General features: G+C 44.3%; 1 protein-coding gene across 1 annotated transcript; it reads right to left on the bottom strand.

Moving 5' to 3' along the window:
- Positions 1–11088: 11088 nt before the first annotated feature.
- RAB39B (RAB39B, member RAS oncogene family) lies at positions 11089–18669 on the bottom strand. Its single transcript, XM_084870270.1, has 2 exons — positions 18227–18669; positions 11089–14106 (listed from the first exon to the last, which is right to left on the bottom strand). The coding sequence occupies exons 1-2, from the start codon at positions 18439–18441 to the stop codon at positions 13680–13682; spliced, it is 642 nt and encodes a 213-aa protein (XP_084726396.1). The 5' UTR covers positions 18442–18669; the 3' UTR covers positions 11089–13679.
- Positions 18670–19216: the final 547 nt, after the last annotated feature.

The raw sequence follows: 19216 nt of genomic DNA, 5'->3' as shown, positions 1-19216 counted from the left end.
AAGGATGGCAGATAAGCAAACAATTGAGAAGTTAAATCTGCAGGGTACCAAAGTTCCTTGAGTCAGTTTTTCTTCCATAATTTTAAATTTCCATGCTTTAGAATTTGAGGTTTGTAAACATATTGCAATATTAACAGTGCTACTTTTCTCCAAACTTTACTATGGTAAGAATATTGGTACAAAATGTTTTTGGTAATATCAGTACTGGAATGATTTGCTCAGATCTTTCTTAGTTTAAGTTCATGAAAATGGAAATAATGAATTTTTGGGTATTCTAGGCAATAAGAACAGACACAGCTCTTTAGAAATCTTATCTAATAAAAGAGCAACATGCAAATTGACTGTCACTCCAAGACACAAGATGGCCACCTCCATGTGGTCAAAGATGGCTGCCCCCATGGGGACACAAGATGGCCAGCAGGGGAAGCAGTTGTGGGCAGTTAGGGTGACCAGGCCAGCAGAGGAGGGCAATTTGGGGAGACCAGGCCAGTAAGGAAGGGCGGTTGCGGGGGTGGGGGGTGACCCAGGCCTGCAGGTGAAGGCAGTTGGGGGAGACCAAGCCTGCAGGGGAAGGCATTTGGGGGGGACCAGGCCTGCAGGGGAGGGCAGTTGTGAGCAGTTAGGGGTGACCAGCCCAGCAGAGGAGGGCAATTGGGGGGGGGGGGGACCAGGCTGGCAGAGGAGGGCAATTGGGCGAGACCAGGCCAGCAAGGGAAGGCAGTTGGGGGGAGAAGGGGGACCAGGCCTGCAGTGGACAGTTGAGGGGAACCAGGCCTGCAGGGGAGGGCAGTTGGGGGCAATCAGGCCAGGAGGGAGGGCAGTAAGGGGTGACCAGGCCAGCAGAGGAGGGCAGTTAGGGGAGACCAGGTCACCAGGGGAGCGCAGTTGGTGGGGAACCAGGCCTGCAGGGGAGGGCAGTTAGGGGTGACCAGACCTGCAGGGGAGGGCCAGACTGGCAGTGGAGGGTAGTTAGGGGCAGTTGGGCTGGCCGGGGAGCAGTTAGGCGTTGATCAGGCTGGTAGGCAGAAGTGGTTAGGGGCAGTCAGGCAAGTGGTTAGGAGCCAGCAGTCCTGGATTGTGAGAGGGAGCCCAGATTGGAGAGGGTGCAGAATTTCGTGCACTGGGCCTCTAGTACACACACACACACACACACACACACACACACCACACACTCTTGACCCGGTGCATGAAATTCATGCACATTAAAAGGGAATTAATTAGAGGAAATATTTTAATATTGCTATTTGCCCTTTCTCTATAATAGAAGTGTCAGAGATGAAAGAAACTTAGTAAAATGTATATGAAAATCTTCCTCCTGTCAGAATCTAGGGCGTGCCACAGGACCCAGAGTCAAGTCCCCACCCACGTGTACCTTGAAATCTTGAGAGACCCAGACCCAGCCGGCCCCACCCCTGTCAAGCCCCACCAGGCAGGGGGTGCAGCCTCAGGTCCCCTGGCCCAGCTCTGGGGCATGATGCGCGGCCTGAGGTCCCCGGGCCAGGGCAGGGGCACACCACCTTGAGGTCTCTGTCAAGCCCTGCCACGTGGGGGGTGCGGCCTCAGGACCCTGGCCTGGCGCTGGGGTGTTGGGCACCGCCTGAGTTCCCCCAGCCCAGGCCAGTGCAGGGAGTGCGTCTCGAGGTCCCCCATCAAGCCTTGCAGATGAGGGGTGTAGCCTCAGGTCTTCCGGCCTGGTGTTGGGGGGGGCGGGCGTGGCCTGAGGTCCTCCAGCTTGGCACTGGGGTAGGGGACAGGCTCTGAGGTCCCCTGTCTAGCCCTGCAGGTGGGGGGCGTGCCCTGAGGTCCCCAGCTTGGCATGGGGTGGGGGGCATGCCCTGAGGTCCCCTGTCAAGCCCCGCTGGGTGGGGGGTGTGTCCTCAGGTCCCCTGCCCTGTCCCAGTGCCACGCAGTCTCAGGTCCCTGCTGATTGCTTGTTTATGCTCCTTAGGGAACTCAGCCTCTGCTGTGGGTGCAGCCATCTTGTGTTACAGAATCCCTGCCTCTGCTGTGGGTGCAGCCATTTTGTTACGGTGTGGAGGTTAATTTGCATATGCCCTCTTTATTAGATAGGATACCTAGTATGTTTGAGGAATGGTGTTAGACTCTGTTAATTAAGGAAAAGAAATATATTTAAATTCTGCCTCAGCCAGATCATTTCTCATCGTAATGGTTTACATTTTCAGAATAACGTAGCCAACCTGATTTGATGTATTTTCAAGCATAATCTGAATATAAGTATAACATACCTAGAGAGGGGAAAAGGATTAACTACAAAACTCCATACTGAGTAACAGATATGTTGGAAATGTAACTGAAATTTAACTATTTTTGCATGATAAAACCGAGATTTGTTTTAGAAAATGGAAAAGATTTTAAGTTTCAATTGTAGTCTCCCTTAACATTCTGTCTTCCATTTCTTTTTCTATGAATAGTTTTTGTATTTATTTTTATTTCTTAAATATATATTATTGTTTTTTTTACAGAGATGAAGGGAGAGGGATAGAGAGTTAGAAACATCAATGGAAGAGAAACATCAATCAGCTGCCTCCTGCACACCTCTTACTGGGGATGTGCCCACAACCAAGGTACATGCCCTTGGCTGGAATCGAACCTGGGACCTTTTAGTCTGCAGGCCAGCGCTCTATCCACTGAGCCAAACCGGACAAGGCTATGCATAGTATTTTAAATAACTTTAAAATTTTTCCTGTTATTTTTATCCCATTCTTTACTTAACATGGAATTTACTTATTATGTAGTGCTATTACATTAACATACTAGTTTCATAGTAGAAGTCTAATGTATAATAGTAACCTTGATTCACAGACATTTGGGTGGTTTTAAATTGTTTTCTCTATTTAAGTAACAAGTCATTTTACATTTTTACCTAGGGCTTTTTTTTGTATTTAAGGTTTTTCCCCCTGAGATTAGATTACGAAGAAAATGTAATTATGGTGTTAATGATTACAGCATTTCATTTTCTGGGGTTAACAGTAGTTTTGTGAGAAGCAACAGCAGGGGCTGATGGGAAGCGCAGTTTATTGGCCCCGCCTACCCTCTACCATACAAGCAGGGATGACCTTATTCAAAGCTGCGTAGCCAGAGTGAGATCCAGCTCCCGAATTTCCTCCTCTGTACCATGATGCCTTGCTCCTTTATGACTAAATTTGGTAAAAATGTTGACTTAAGTTCAATCCTTTCATGAATGAATACCCTCCTTTGACTGTCTGTTTGCTGTTCTTTGCCCTAATCTTCACTGATACCTTTAAGGGTCTTAGCCATTTCTTAAAGGTTTATTTATCTTGGTTGGTTCTAATCTCATATCCTTTTGATAGCCACATCTGTGCCTTTTTGGTATTAAGGTGGAATTGTGCCATCTCTGAAGGCACTGCCAAGTGCATGCATGACATCCATCACAGCTGCACATTTAAACTCCCAGGACCTGGCTAGGTCATGTCTGACACTGAAGGACATGAGACAAGCAAGACACCATGCCAGGGGGCAGCTTTAGGCACAGTTCTGTGGGAATTCTAGCAGCAGTCCTCACAAACTACACAGATGGTTGCAGGCTTAGAAGCCCGAAGGGACCACTACCTTCTGGAAAAATCCCCCGTGCATGGCATCCTCATATCCTGGCCAGGGACAGGTCCCAGGAACACCAGATGCACTGCACAGGGAAGCCAGAGCTGTGGCTCCCAGCAAGTGTTTACCACCACTGACAGCCCTCCAGGAATTTTCCACTTGTTCTCTTTTTCTGGAAAGCGCATCCTAGGAATCTACAGATAGCTACGTGGCTCACTCCTCCACGAGGTTGTGAGGTTGCCATCAAATATAACTTCATAAATAAAGCTTCAGCCCTAGCCGGTTTGGCTCAGTGGATAGAGCGTCAGCCTGTGGACTGAAGGGTCCTGGGTTCGATTCTGGTCAGGGTCACGTGCCCGAGGTTGCCGGCTTGATCCCTAGTAGAGGGCATGCAGGAGGCAGCCAATCAGTTATTCTCTCTCATCATTGGTGTTTATATTTCTTTCCCTCTCCCTTCCTCTCTGAAATCAATAAAAATATAAAGAAAAAATATAAAGAAATCAGTTTGGCTCTGGATAGAGCGTCGGCCTGTGGACTGAGAGGTCCCAGGTTTGAATTCGGTCAAGGGTATGTACCTTGGTTGTGGGCACATCCCCAGTAGGGAGTGTGCAGGAGGCAACTGATGGATGATTCTCTCTCATCAATGTTTCTAACTCTCCATCCCTCTCTTTTCCTCTCTGTAAAAAAATCAATTTTATATATATATTGATTTTATATATATATATATATATATATATATATATATATATATATATATGAAAAAATAAGCTTCATATGACCATTTGCAATTATTACTCTCCCCCCACACAAATGCGTATTCTTATTCAACATCATTGCTTTACTTACTCCTTAACAGTTAACTCTGTGTGCCATGGTTTGTCGGAGGAAGTTCTGATTTTTAAAAATATATATATTGATTTCAGAGTGGGAGAAAGATAGACAGAAACATCAGTGATGAGAGACAATCATTGATCAGTTGTCTCCTGCACACCTCCCACTGGGGATCCAGCCTACAATCTAGGTACGTGCCCTGACCAGGAATCGAACCGTGACCTCCTGGTTCATAGGTCAATGCTCAACCACTGAGCCACTCTGGCCAGGCAGGGGTAGTTCTGATTTTTACCTGCAGTTAACACCTATTGATTATTTAATGGCCCCTTCTACTTTCAATAGGGTCCCAACTTGGCTGGGATTTCTGGCCAGAGCACAGAGAAGGGAAGCCCTGGGGAACGGGGTGAGGCACCGAGAGGGAGGACCTCTGGAAAGCAACCCCATAATGTTGATTACCAACTCCTGGTTCCCTATGTGTTCCTAACTAGCATACTAAAGACTTCCAGAACTGAACAAAAGCGTGACCACCGCCCAATTTTCCGACTGGCCACTGGGTGGTGCATGAACACAGGCAAGATCAGAGGCAAAAGCTTTGAAAACGGAACAACAGCCCACAGAGGCCAGGTGGGAACATGTGACCTGAACCCACTCAGATGAATTGTCAGCTGAAACAAAAAGAATGTTCTTGACAGAATGTTAAATTCCCTTATTATCTAACTTAATAGATGTGTAAACCGAGACTCAGAGATTGAATCACACATACATGAACTGGTAGAGTCAGAATATGAAACCATGTTTGTCTTACTCCAAAATTCATACACTTAACCACTATGTTAAATAACCATTTGAAAAACAAAGAAATCAAGAAGGAAGCAGACCGAACTTTAAACAGTCGTTTTCTTTGGGAATTGATGGCTTGAATGCAGTTGACCACAAGAGCCAGAAGGAAGTGTCAGCCTGCGGACTGAAAGGTCCTGGGTTCGATTCTGGTCAAGGGCACATGCCTGGGTTGTGCGATGTGCAGGAGGCAGCCGATCAATGATTCTCTCTCATCATTGATGTTTCTATCTCTCTTTCCCTCTCCCTTTCTCACTGAAATCAATGAAAATATATTTTAAAGAAAAGAAAGAAGGAGGGAAACCAAGTCCAGGGGTACAATGGTAGACTGGCAACAGTAGTAGTTGATTGCCTGAAGATCTTAAGGAAGTTTATTTTTTAAAAATATATACTTTTATTGACTTAAGAGAGGAGGGGAGAAGGAGAAAGAAACATCAATGATGAGAAAGAATTACTGATCCGATGCCTCCTGCATGCTCCACACTGGGGATCAAGCCTACAACCCAGGCATGTGTCCTGACTAGGAATCAAACCGTGACCTCCTGGTTCTCAGGTCAATGCTCTACCACTGAGCCATGCAGTTCTGGCGATCTTAAGGAAGTTTCAAACACGGTTCATGGGATAGAGTGTAAAAACAGAGCGTGTAGTCAGAATGGAATTTTAGAGGCTGTATAACATTTGGTAATGCTTTAGGATAGGATCCTGTGTGTATTTTATATTTGAAGTGAAGTAACAGGGTCATTGGATTAAAGTAGGGCAAGAACACAATCATTCATTCAAAAATTTGATTATTCAAGCATATATCTATTTGATAAGTTGCAGAAATACTGGTGAACAAGATGAAGATTCTTGCTTTCATGGAGCTTACAACTGGAGAAGTAGGCAGGAGCCAGATTATACATGGCCTTGTTCTCATGTTAAGAAATGTAAGGTTTAGCCAAAGCCGGTTTGGCTCAGTGGTAGAGTGTCGGTCTGCAGACTGAAAGGTCCCGGGTTCGATTCCGGTCAAGGGCATGTACATTGGTTGCGGGCACATCCCCGGTAGGGGGTGTGCAAGAGGCAGCTGGTCGATGTTTCTCTCTCATCGACATTTCTAGCTCTCTATCTCTCTCCCTTCCTCTCTGTAAAAAATCAATAAAAAAAAAAAATATATATATATATATATATATATATATATATATATATATATATATATATAAAAGAATTGCATAATTTAAAAGAAAAAAGAAAAAAAAAAGAAATGTAAGGTTTAGTCCTAGCCAGTGTTTCTTAGTGGATAGAGCATTGGCCCACAGACTGAAGGGTCTCAGATTCTATTCTGGTCAAGGGCATGTACCTCAGTTGCAGGCTGGATCCCGCCCTGGTGCATGTGGGAGGCAACTAACAGATGTGTCTCTCTCAAGTTGCTATTTCTCTGTCTCTCCCCCTTCCTTTTACTTTAAAAATTAAAGGAAAATATCCTCCAGTGAGGATTAACCAAAAAGTAAAAAGAATAAAAAATAAAAATAAATGTAAGGTTTATTTTGATTTTGTTCTAAATGTGATGAGAAACCATTGGTGGGTTTTATGCAGGGCACTGACTTAATCTTATTTCTGTTTTGAAAAGATTATTCTGGTTATGTTGAAAATGTATCATGGGAATAAAAGTAGAAGTGGGAAGACCAATTAAGAAGATATTGAAGTAGTTCAGGAAAGAGTTGATGGTGGCTTGGACAAAGGTGATGGCAATGGAGATAAAAGAAAAATGGCTATTTTAAAAATCCTCACCTGAGGATGTGTTTTTCAAAAATTGATTTGAGAGAGAGAGAGAGGTGAGAAACATTGATCTATTGCCTCCCATATTGGATCTCCCTCCCCCCACCAACCAGGGATGATATCCACAACGTAGGTATGTGCCCTGACCAGGAATTGAGTCTGCAACCTTTTGGTATACAGAGCAATGCTCCAACCAATTGAACCACCCAGCCAGGGAAGACTTGTATATATTTTGGAAATAGAGCTGACAGTGTTTGATGATGGCTTTGATATGGGGAATGAGAGGAAGTGAGGGATTTAGGATCACTTAAGTTTCTGTGTTGAACAAAGGGCTGGGTGGTGGTGGTATTCGTGGAGATGAGAAAGACTGGGCTGGAAGGAGCACATTGTGATAGATGTGGAATTCATGTTGGATATGTTGAGTTTGAGGAATTTGTGGATGTGTTTAGTAGGCAAGCTGGCTGAGTTGGTATAATGCTCAAAAGAGTGTTAGAGCCCTTCATTTGGGAGTCATCAATGCGAAGACAGTAACTCAAGTCATGAGAGTATGTGAGATTGCCTAGCAGGGGTCTTCAAACTACAGCCCGCGGGCCATATGCGGCCCGCAGAGGAGTCTGATCCGGCCCGCCAGGTTTTTTGGGCAGTGAGCGCAGCCGAGGTGTTACAGTAGGAATTAGTAGTTCATATAGTCCGGCCCTCCAGCCCTCTGAGGGACCGTGATCTGGCCCCCACTTTAAAAAGTTTGAGGACCCCTGGCCTAGGGAGAGGAGAGGATGGAGATCGAGAAAAGAATCAGGCCTCCAACAGAACTGAAAACACCGACTCCTGAGAGACTTGGAGTAGGAAGAAAGCATTCTACCAACATTATGCTGGCCAAGGTCACTCATGACTTCATGCTCCTTTAAATCCTATGGATATACAGTGTGCCTCTCCCACCCCCTAGAAATTTAACAGCTGATGGCTCGACTTTAAAAATGAAATGTACTTTAATAAACACCGCCTTTATAATTATGCAAAGGGTGTGTACACATTTTCTGGGGGGCACCTTATATTTTAGTCCTCATCTTTTTAAAAAAATTATTTTATTGATTTTTTTACAGAGAGGAAGGGAGAGAGAGAGAGAGTTAGAAACATTGATGAGAGAGAAATATTGATCAGCTGCCTCCTGCACACCTCCTACTGGAGATGTGCCCACAACCAAGGTACATGCCCCTGACCAGAATCGATCCTGGAACCCTTCAGTCCACAGGCCAATGCTCTATCCACTGAGCCAAACCGGTCAGGGCTTAGTCCTCATCTTTATGAACCCACTGCTGCATTGTGATACTATTGTCCACCCCTTCCTGTGGAACTGTACTTTCTAGGTTTTCCATTCTTCCCTATAAGTTTCCTTCACCTTTAAAAAAAGGTGTATATATTTATTTCAGAGAGGAAGGGCAAGCGGGAGAGAGAAACATCAATGATGAGAGAGAATCGTTGATTGGCTGCCTCCTGCATGCGCCCACCGGGAATCGAACCATGACCTCCTGGTTTATAGGTCAAATGCTCAACCTCTGAGCCATGTCAGTTTGGCTCCTTCACCTTTTTTTTTGTATACCCTAAACTCTGTTGCTCTCCAGGGAAGACTAAAGAGTTAGATTTTTTTTTTTTTAATATATATTTTATTGATTTTTTGCAGAGAGGAAGGGAGAGAGATAGAGAGCCAGAAACGTCGATGAGAGAGAAACATCGACCAGCTGCCTCTTGCACACCCCCCACCGGGGATGTGCCCGCAACCAATGTACATGCCCTTGACCGGAATCGAACCTGGGATCTTTCAGTCCGCAGACTGACGCTCTACCACTGAGCCAAACCGGTTTTGGCTAAAGAGTTAGACTTTATGTTGAGCTGTCAGGAAGGACATCTGGAGCCACATCTTTTCTAGGGTCAGAATGTTGCTTGCAAATTTTGGAAGCTGACACTTTCAGAACTTGATGGAGGAGAGAAAGAATTCCAGATGGAGTGAGTGAAGAGCAAGTACAAAGGCCTTGAGAGGTGAATTCGCTTGATGTGTTTGAAGAACAGGAAAGAAACCTGTGTTGCTAGAGTAGAATGATAGAGAATAGCGCTAAGAAACAAGGTTACAGATGCTACGGGATGGAGATGGAATTCATCTCTAAGGGTTCTTCTGAAGGCCATTGGGAAGACTGGGTTCTAAACTAAGTAAAATGGATAACCACTGGGGAATTATGAATAGATGATTGCTTATAACTAATGTCTTTTAAAATATTTTTATTGATTTCAGAGGGGAAAGGAGGAGATAGAAACATCAACGATGAGAGAGAATCATTGATCGGCTGCCTCTTGTACGCCCCCCTACTGGGGATTGAGCCTGCAACCCAGGGATATACCCATGACCGAAATCAAACCTGGGACTCTTCAGTCTGCAGGCCAACGCTCTATCCATTGAGCCAAACTAGCTAGGGCTATAACTAATGTCTTATCAGGCTTCCTCTGGGTGTTGTATGGAGACTGGATTATGGGGGGCTGGAGTGGAAACAGGGAGACCAGCTATCACAATAGCTCAGGCGACAAATGATCGTGGCCAGGACTAGTGTGTTAGCAGTGCAAAAGGAAAAGCTGTCAGATTCTGGTTATACTTTTAAAAAATATATATATTTTATTGATTTTGTACAGAGAGGAAGGGAGAGAGATAGTTAGAAACATCGATGAGAGTCATCGATTAGCTGCCTCTTGCACACCCCCTATTGAGGATGTGCCCGCAACCAAGGCACATACCCCTGACTGGAATCGAACCCGGGACCCTCCAGTCCCCAAGCAAACACTCTATCCATTGAGCCAAACAGGTCTCGGAAGATTCTCGTTATACTTTTAAGATAGAGTAAGCTTAACCTCGAGATAGATAAAATGTGAATTGTAAAAGAGGAGGGTAGGATGACTCCAAGGTTTTTGGCAAGAGGACAAAGTTGCCATTTTCTGAGAAGGGGAAGGCTATGGGAGGAACGCATTTGGGAGGAAGACTAGAAGCTGTGTTACATTTTTGATGCCGTATACACATTCAAATAGAAATGTCGAGTAGAGCAGTTGGTTATAAAGGTCTGGAGTCCAAAGAGACTACTGTAGTTGGACTCATTGGCTTAATGATGGTATTTACAGGCATGGGGCTGAGTAGTCACCAAGAGAATTAATATAACGGAAGAAAAGATGATCAAGCCCTGGGGAGTGTTTTAAGGAGAATGGAGTCATAAACTATATTAAATGCTGTTGCATCATTGGTCTTTCCTTTCTTCCTTCTTCCCTCATTCACTCATGACTATAAACGTGACAAAGCTGTGCCGAACTCAGCCTACTTCTGCCCAGACTCAGAGTTAAATATCTTTTCTTCTTTTACTCTCATTTAAATATGTACTATAGCCTGGCCAGGTGTGGCTCAGCAGTAGAGCATTGACCCAGGAACCAAGAGGTTACCAGTTTGATTCCTGGTCAGGGCACATGCCCAGGTTGCGGGCTCAATTCCCAGTGTGGGGCATGCAGGAGGCAGCCAATCAATAATTATTTCTCATCATTGGTGTTTCTATTTCTCTCCCTCTCCCTTCCTCACTGAAATCAATAAAAATATTTAAAAAATATGTACTGCAAACCCTAAGCAATGTTCGGAACTATTATGTCCCAAATTGGGCCCCATACCATGTGATCCTGATGCAAAAAGCATACCATAGTAGGACTTAAAAAGCTGAGGCAATTTAGCCTGGAGGAAAGATGGCTTTCCAGGGAAGACAATAGTTATAATCAGCTACCTAGTTTCAGAATTTAAATCCTTGACTAAAAATCGCAATGATTCAGATATAGGTTTGACAGAAACAACTTTTCAAAAAATGATATGAGATTCCCAGGCAGTAGTGAATTCCCTGTGACTTTCATCATGATGATCATACAACTTTCAAAAATCACCTTCTCTTTCTGGCTTTGAGATACTGGTAAATACTTTGCTGCAGAGTATATGTCATATCTAGTTGATATCCTTGGTAGTGGTTGCTACGCTATAGAGACAGATTCTGGAAATAGCTAGAACACACACTTGGAATCTCACAGTCACATAATCAACCATTTTACTAAATACAAGCATATTTTCGTTCACATACAGCTAAAGAAAACATTTTTTCACATTTCATTACAGTGCACAACAAAGTGAGGAAAAGTATACAGTACATTTTATTCTGGAATATGATAGGATCTATTCCAACATGCAGTTGTGGTCTTTGTTACAAGTTAATCTTTTCTTTGCCTATGTAGTAAAATAGCTTCTAAAGCTTTATCCTTAGTATGGTATTAACACCTGATTTTTTCACACTTATTTTCTAAAACCCACTTACTGCAGTGACAACAGCATTGAAGTCTACTAAAATGATTGTTAAAGTTTCTAGAACTTGTTTAAGCAATTAAGCTCAGCCACCTTTGCTGGATCTATGCTGAGTATTTTAAAACCTGCCTAAAAACGCAAGGAGTGGGGAAAGTATACATATAATGTATTTAGTCAAGAAAACTGGAGAGAAGTTTTGTTTCTATCTTTTGTTTTGAACTGACAGAATCCAGTCAACTCTCACTTATCCAGTGGATAATCTTGCTTTCAGAATCTTTTAAACACAATTAAGTATTGTAGTTGATAAACTTTGTGTTAACCAATTCACCATCTTTTATTCATCATCTATCATCACAAAACTGGCCACTTAATCACTCCACCCAAGCCTGGTCATGTTAAAGGAATGTAGAAATCATGATTGGTTCACTTGTAGCTGATGCTGCAGGTTGGTCCAAGGTGGTTTGTTTCCATCCTTTTCATTATTTGGCTTCTTTATTCTGGCTGAAGTAAATCCTCAAACTTTCAAATTCAATCCCATTCACACTGAAGCTTAACACTATATCTCAGAGCAATTTAACCATTCTCAGGCTTCCCTATCACCATGAATATGAGAGGTCTGACTCTCAGACTTGTTTTCCGACTGTGAAAAGTATGGCTTTTGCCTCACTGAACTGGCTACAATACAAAAAATAATTTAAAGCATCACATCTCTTCAAGAAGATAAGGAAATCTCAAGCCAACCATTTCAATTTTCTGATGCGGTTATCTGTCTGTTCACCTGAGAATTGAGCTGACTTTCTAGAGGAGACAAAAATCTAGTATAGGTATATGGCAGACAGATGGCCAAGGTCATGGCGAGGTGAGTATTTTATCCCCATCCCACTTCCCACTGCTGTATTTGGTTCCTTTCCATAACATGTCTGCTGTGTTTCAGTAATAAGAACGCTTCTAGCATACACAGTTCTAGTGTGTTTTCCGTTGTGCAATTATTCACATGGTCACAGCCCTCTATCAGTAACATCTGAATGGGCTTTCCCTTTGCTTCATCCCTAGGTTGCCTCAGGGTGATAGCTGAGTTGTAATCAATAAGGAAACATATCCTAACATGTAGAGAACATTTATTTACAGCCATATCTCTTCCAAAGTGAACAAATTAACAACAGTTCGTTCATCTGACAGCTGGACGATGCAGTGAAACAAGAACTAGGAGTCAAGAGACCTTCACCTTGGCCAAGTGAATCTCCCGCCTCTTAGTTTGACCTTCGTAAAATGGGGAAGAAATCTCACCGGCCTGTTATGATGACCAACTAAGTCAATAAAGTGAGTGTCATGGGTTTGTAAGGAATATAGCACTGCCTGTTGGGCAGGTACTCAAGACAGGACTGATGAGTGAGGGTTTGCCTCTGTTTTTGGAGGCAATCCCTACCTCGTTGCCATGACCTGAAAAGAGGCACATTGTTTACCTCTAGATTGCAGTCGCCAATGCAGTAAAACCCCAGGCATGGTCCGAGGGAAGAGGGCATGGCATTCAGGTTAGCGTTTCTTCTACTTACAGGGTATTTTGCATGGGGCACTTTCTTTCCCACTGCGGGCTATTCTATCACAAGGGAGTACATGTTACCTAATGTGATAAGAAGAGTGTAAATAGCCTCCCTTTTTATACTGACACCATTTTCACCAGAATACCAGGTCTTGAAAGTGTCTCAGTAAATAGCTGGTCCACACCCGTCATTTTACAGATGAACTCTTTAGAAGCTAATCGGTCCTTTTTTTCTTTTTTTGCTGCCAAAACCCAGGAATGAATAATCGGTATTTTTGAACCAAACAAAACCCAGCACACACACTTGGTACAGGATAATCTCATGGAGTAAGATGATCTCAGTCTGTTAAAAAAATTTGTTAATTGTTCCCAATGATATATCCCTCCCCCCCCCCCCTACATAATGTCTTTTTGTTCATGACCTATGAATGAGCAGAAATACCAAGAAACAGTTATCTGTGGGTGTATTTCTCTGGGGCCTGGCTCCCCAAACTTCAGGCTCTTGACATGTGGTCCACAAAGGGCACATGGAACAGCCACTGCCCAGCATGGGCCATAAAACAGTGCCTTGCCCATGGCAGTAATTTAGTCCCCCGGTCACAGCACCCAGCTCCCCCATCCCCCTGCCTACAACCTGTCAGAGTGTCCCTTGGGAAGGAGGCTCACTTGGTATCCAAAAGGAAGGCTGAGTTCTCTTCAGTCACACAAGGATTCTATTCCTGCCAACCACTGTCAAGTTCAGATGGAAGAGCATGTTCTGGAAAGAAAAAGGCCTGACTAGCACAAACATCTCCTCTCTGATTTGACAACCTCTTCTGAAGAGTGAACCACATTTGGTACAAATCCACTCTTCACCCCTTCCCAGCCCTCCTGGATTGAGATATCCCCCCTTTTAACCAGCTCATATATGTCTTTCGTCAGGTCTGTGAAGGCTTTCTCCACGTTAATGGCATCTCGGGCTGATGTTTCAATGTACTTCATGCCGTAGGCAGCAGCCAGTTTCTCTGCTTCATGGCGAGTCACTTGCCTCTGTGTATCCAGGTCACACTTGTGACCCACCAGAACAAATACAATTTGGTAGGGCTGAACGTGTACTTTGGTCTCTTCTAACCACTCATGGACATTCTGGAAGGACCTGCGGTTGGTAATGTCAAATAAGAGAAGACCACCTACTGAGTTCCTGTAGTAGGCTCGGGTGATGGATCTAAAACAGAAGAAAAAAGTAAAGAATGAAGGCCACGCCCCAAATCCTATATTTCTTTTGTATTTTTGTTGTTGTTAATCCTCAGCTGAGGATATTTTTCCATTGATTTTTAGAGAGAGTGGAAGGGAGGGGGAGAGACGCATAGAGAGAAACGTTGATGTGAGAGTGATGCATCGACTGGTTGCCTCCCACACCTGTACAGACCAGAGACTGGGATTGAGCTTGCAGCTGAAGTACATGCCCTTGACCAGAATCAAATCCAGGACCCTTCAGTCCACAGGCTGATGCTCTAGCCACTGAGCCAAAACAGCCAGGCCAAAATCATATTTCAATGAACTCAGCGTATCTAATGTTTCTGGTTACTGGCACAGTTTAGTAAAAAAAATTTTTTTAAGCAACAGACTATAAATGCCATTCGATAATAATAATAATAATGATATGTGAATTTTTCAATTGGGCAAACTTTTGAGATGGCATCTTCTAGAAATGAATGTCCATGGTCTGATAGGCATTTCCCCTTGATTCAGATAGAACCACAGCTAACTCTCTCATCCCCACATCTGAGACTTCCTGTTCTGCCAAATGAGACTTCCTGTTCTGCCAAATAGGATAAGTCACAGGTTATCACGAGACAAAACAAAATAATGGACCTGGAGAGCTCATTATAAATTCTAGTAGTTGACACAAATTTTTAAAAATGTATTTATGCCCTAGTCAGTTTGGTGCAGTGGCTAGAGCATTGGCCCAAGGACTGAAGGGTCTCAGGTTCAATTCCTGGTCAAGGGCATGTATAATACCTGAATTTCAAGGGCCTGCCCCAATTGGGACACTTGCAAGAGGCACCCAATCGCTTTATCTCTCTCACATCTCTCTCTCTCTCTCTCTCTCTCTCTCTCTCTCTCTCTCTCTCTCTCTCTCTCTCTCTCCTCCCTTCCTGTCTCTCTAAAAAAATTAATTGAAAAATATCCTTAGGTGAGGATTTAAAAATATTAATTTATGGTAGTTGACAGAAAAATGCTCATAAGTATATAGGTATATTGCAATACACTCCATTCTCTCCCCACTTATCATTACCACATTTGTCTTTCTATCATTCTATTATTATTATTTTTAAATACATTTTTATTTCAGAGAGGAGAGGGAGAATGAGAGGGAGAAAGGGAGAGAGAGAGAAAGAGAGAGATCCCACTGGGGATCGGGCCCCAAACCCAGGCATATGCCCTTGACCGGAATCAAGCCTGGGACCTTTCAGTCCTCAGGCCGGCACTCTATCCACTGAGTTAAACCAGCTAGGGCCATTCTATTATTATTATTATTATTTTAATCTAACAGGGGTATTCAGTCTCTTCTGAAAGGCAACACACAGCTTTGTTTTTATTTTCCAGGCTGTTAGGAATAGGAAAGAGAGAGATGGTCTGTAGAGGGTTTCAGCAAAGTGCCTGAAGCCATGTTTCCTGGCATGTTTCAGTTTCCTGGCACGTTTCAGAGAGGCTGAATAAGAGGCACCAGTTGGTAAAAACCACGTAAATCGCCAAAGCTTCCCTGTAAAATGACATGATTTATTTAGAGCAGTGGTTCTCAACCTTTCTAATACCTCGACCCTTTAATACAATTCCTCATGTTGTGGTGACCCCCAACCATAAAATTATTTTCGTTGCTACCTCCTAACTGTAATTTTGCCACTGTTGATGAAGTAGCAATGAAAATAACTTTATGGTTGGGGTCACCACAACATGAAGAACTGTATTAAAGGGTCGCAGCATTAGAAAGGTTGAGAACCACTGATTTAGAGCATTGCAATTAGAATATATTTGCTGTACTTCTTAAATAGACGAAACCTCATCTTTTAAACTTCTTGATTAGAGGAGCTTCTTTATCAGTATCCTGTACATTATACTACCCTGTTTCCCCGAAAATAAGACAGTGTCTTATATTAATTTTTTCTCCCAAAGTTGCACTAGGTCTTATTTTCAGGGGATGTCTTATCTTTCCACGCGCTAGGTCTTATTTTCGGAGGATGTCTTATTTTCGGGGAAACACGGTACTTCGCTTAGAGCATTTTAGAGCTTATTAGAGAGCATAGATTATTTGCTTCTATGACTTGCTTTAGACTAGGGGTGGGGAACTTTTTTTCTGCCAAGAGCCATTTGGATATTTATAACATCATTGGCGGGCCGTACAAAATTAATCAACTTCAAAATGAGCCTGTTCTGTATTTGGTCAAATATTTAGTTAACTGCCCCTAATGCCTTGACTGGCTCAGACCAAATGATTTCTCGGGCCTCCCATGGCCCGCGGGCCAGACGTTCCCCACCCCTGCTTTAGACTATTGTGCTTTTTGATCTACGTCTATTTTTAGATTTTCTATCTTCTTGGATGGAGAAGACAAAAACGAGCGACTCATTGTTGCCACTTAAGACTTAGGACAGATGGCCCATTGGTGACAGAACACTATCCAGAGGAGTCAAGTCCAAACTAGATGATGGCAAGAGCCAACCTTACAAAGGAGTTCAAGTCTCTAGCACCAGGCAAATCAGCCCTACGGAATGAAAACAGTTCGAATCCCCTTATGTTTGAAGACTCATGGATACGTGATCAAAGGTTTTGATTTGTCAACAGCTTGGCTCAAAAAATCAATAAGCAAGCTGTAGATAGATCCCTTCAAACCCCTAAAATACATCATTACACTAGTACTTGGAAAGTATCAAAGCCCTATCTAAACACAACACAAGGATGCATAAAAACAAAAACCTTCTGTACATCAAAACACTTCCTTGAATGAAGTTCGAAGGCAAATGACAAGCCAGGCAAATATTTTACCATGTGCGTGACAGAAAAGGATACATATTCCTAATCTAAAAGGAACCTTTATTAATCAATATCACCCAACACTAACAAGCAGCGGGTACAAAAAGGCTCTTCCTACACATGGTCCCATAAATACAAAGACACCTTTCTTCACTAACAGTATGAGAACTGCGTTCTCAAGTTCAAAGTGATACTGTACAGGGTGTTTGTGGAAGACATTCAGTTTGTAGCTCTCTCTTCTCCCTATCCGCTCTCTTCAACTATCTAACCGGTATCTTCTATGCTCAGCTAGTGTTCAATAGATAAATGAATCCATGATCAGAAACATGGGTGACTGAGGCCTTTTGATCTAGTTCGTGACGCTCTTCGTGACTTTAGCTCAAGTTGCTCTCTGCAAGTTTTCTGGGTACATTGCTCTCTGCCGCGTCTGTCTATCATTCTACGTGCTGTTTCCTCTCCCTGGGTTTTTTTTTTTTTTTTTCCTGTCATACTTATCAAGCCTCATCTCCTCCAGGTAGCCTTCCCTCCCTCTGAAATTGCAAATGATACCCACGCCAAAGGAAACACAGAGGGGTGTACGAGAAAAATCAAACCTGCTCCTTGATTGCTCACGATGTGCTAAGCGTTCTAGTAGGGAGTGAGCATCCGAACATAAACAAGATTCTCTGTTGTGTAATTGCTGAATGTCTGTCCCCTCCCCTTCCCTCCCGTGTCAGCACCGCGGTTCTGAGAGGGAAGGGCCTCCGTCTGTTTTGTTTACATGGCTTGTGTAAGTTTCCTCAGAAACGGGCCTGGATCTGGCACGGGGCGGTTGATGACTGGATGTGTGCTGGCTGCAAGACGGAATCGATCATGTAGCATCCGACTTTCCTATCGATGTATGTATAATGCATAGGTGCCTATATCTGTGTCTATATATGTAACACAATGCATCGGTAGCTGCCTCTATGTCTATCTCCGTGTCATCTGTATAGACCTGCCTCTACACGTTGGGATGACCTGGGAACATTTTGAAAAGTATGTAGCATGGGGACCGAGATGGATGAATTCCAGGGATCGATTCCCACTGATTTGTTAGCTACCGAGGGGCAGGTTGGAAGAGTTGCTGTGCAAGCAATACATATTATTGACCGGCCTTCCCCGCCAGGGCGCTTCTGTCCCTGCAGGTAGCCCCCAGACCTTCGCGATCTCTCCACGGGTGGGTGGGCGGGCGCCACCAGGACCAGGGGCTTTGCTCTGGTGCTCTCCCCCCAGGGGCTTTGCAAGCTCCGAAGGCCCTCCCACTGCTCGCGGGGCCCGGCTGCGCTCCCACCTGAACCGCTCTTGCCCCGCGGTATCCCAGATCTGGAGCTTGATGCGTTTTCCCGGCTCGATCTCCACCAGCCGGGAGAAGAAATCCACCCCCACGGTGGGGTCGGAAACCTGGGCAAAGCGGCCCTCGGTGAAGCGGCGGATCAGACAGGACTTGCCCACGGTGGAGTCCCCGATGACAATGAGCCGGAACTGGTACAGCCAGATGGCCTCCATGGCTGGGCTCCGCAGGTCTCCTTATCCCCGGCCCTGAGCGGCGAGAGGGGGCGTCCCGCCGAGGCCCCCCCTCGACAGTGAGGCTCGGTCCGGAGCTAGATGGGCTGCGAGCACATCGCTTGACTGGGAGCCCTCGGCGAGGTAGGCCCAGGCGCTGGGAGAGCGGAGGGATGGATGCTGCGCTCGCAGAGGTGATGAAATGGCAGCAGCATCAGCACCACGCACTCTGACTCATCACTGACAACCGGGCTACTGTAATCCCCCGCATAGACGCGACGCCTGCCGCCGCACTGTCTGTAAAAGGAGCGCACCCAGAAATGGCCCCAAACCGCGGGGTCCCTTCTCTACCCAGTTCCTCCACCCAACCCCTGCTCTTCATTTAAAATGTTACCTGTGAAATTGCAAAAGTAGTACCTTTTCTGAAAACTAGGAAGCAGTACAAAAATGTACACAAGAATAAAAGTGCATGATTATCTGTGCCCCTCCCTCCCCAAGATATTAAGAGCTTGGCATATATTCTTCCATATGGGTTTCCTTGAAAAAAAATATATATATACACATACATATAAAATATATGTAGCCCTAGCTGATATATATAAGCATATATAATAAGATATATGTAGCCCTAGCTGATATATATAAGCGTATATAATAAGATATATGTGGCCCTACCTGATATGGCTCAGTGGACAGAGCATCGGCCTGCTCACTGAAGGGTCCTGGGTTCGATTCCAGCACATGCCAGGGTTGTGAGTTCGACCCCCAGTGTAGGGCA

Source organism: Pipistrellus hanaki (assembly GCF_964339955.1).
Source record: "Pipistrellus hanaki genome assembly, chromosome: X".
NCBI lineage: Eukaryota > Metazoa > Chordata > Mammalia > Chiroptera > Vespertilionidae > Pipistrellus > Pipistrellus hanaki.
Note: the sequence above shows the minus strand (reverse complement) of the source record. Positions and strands in the feature narration are given on the sequence as shown.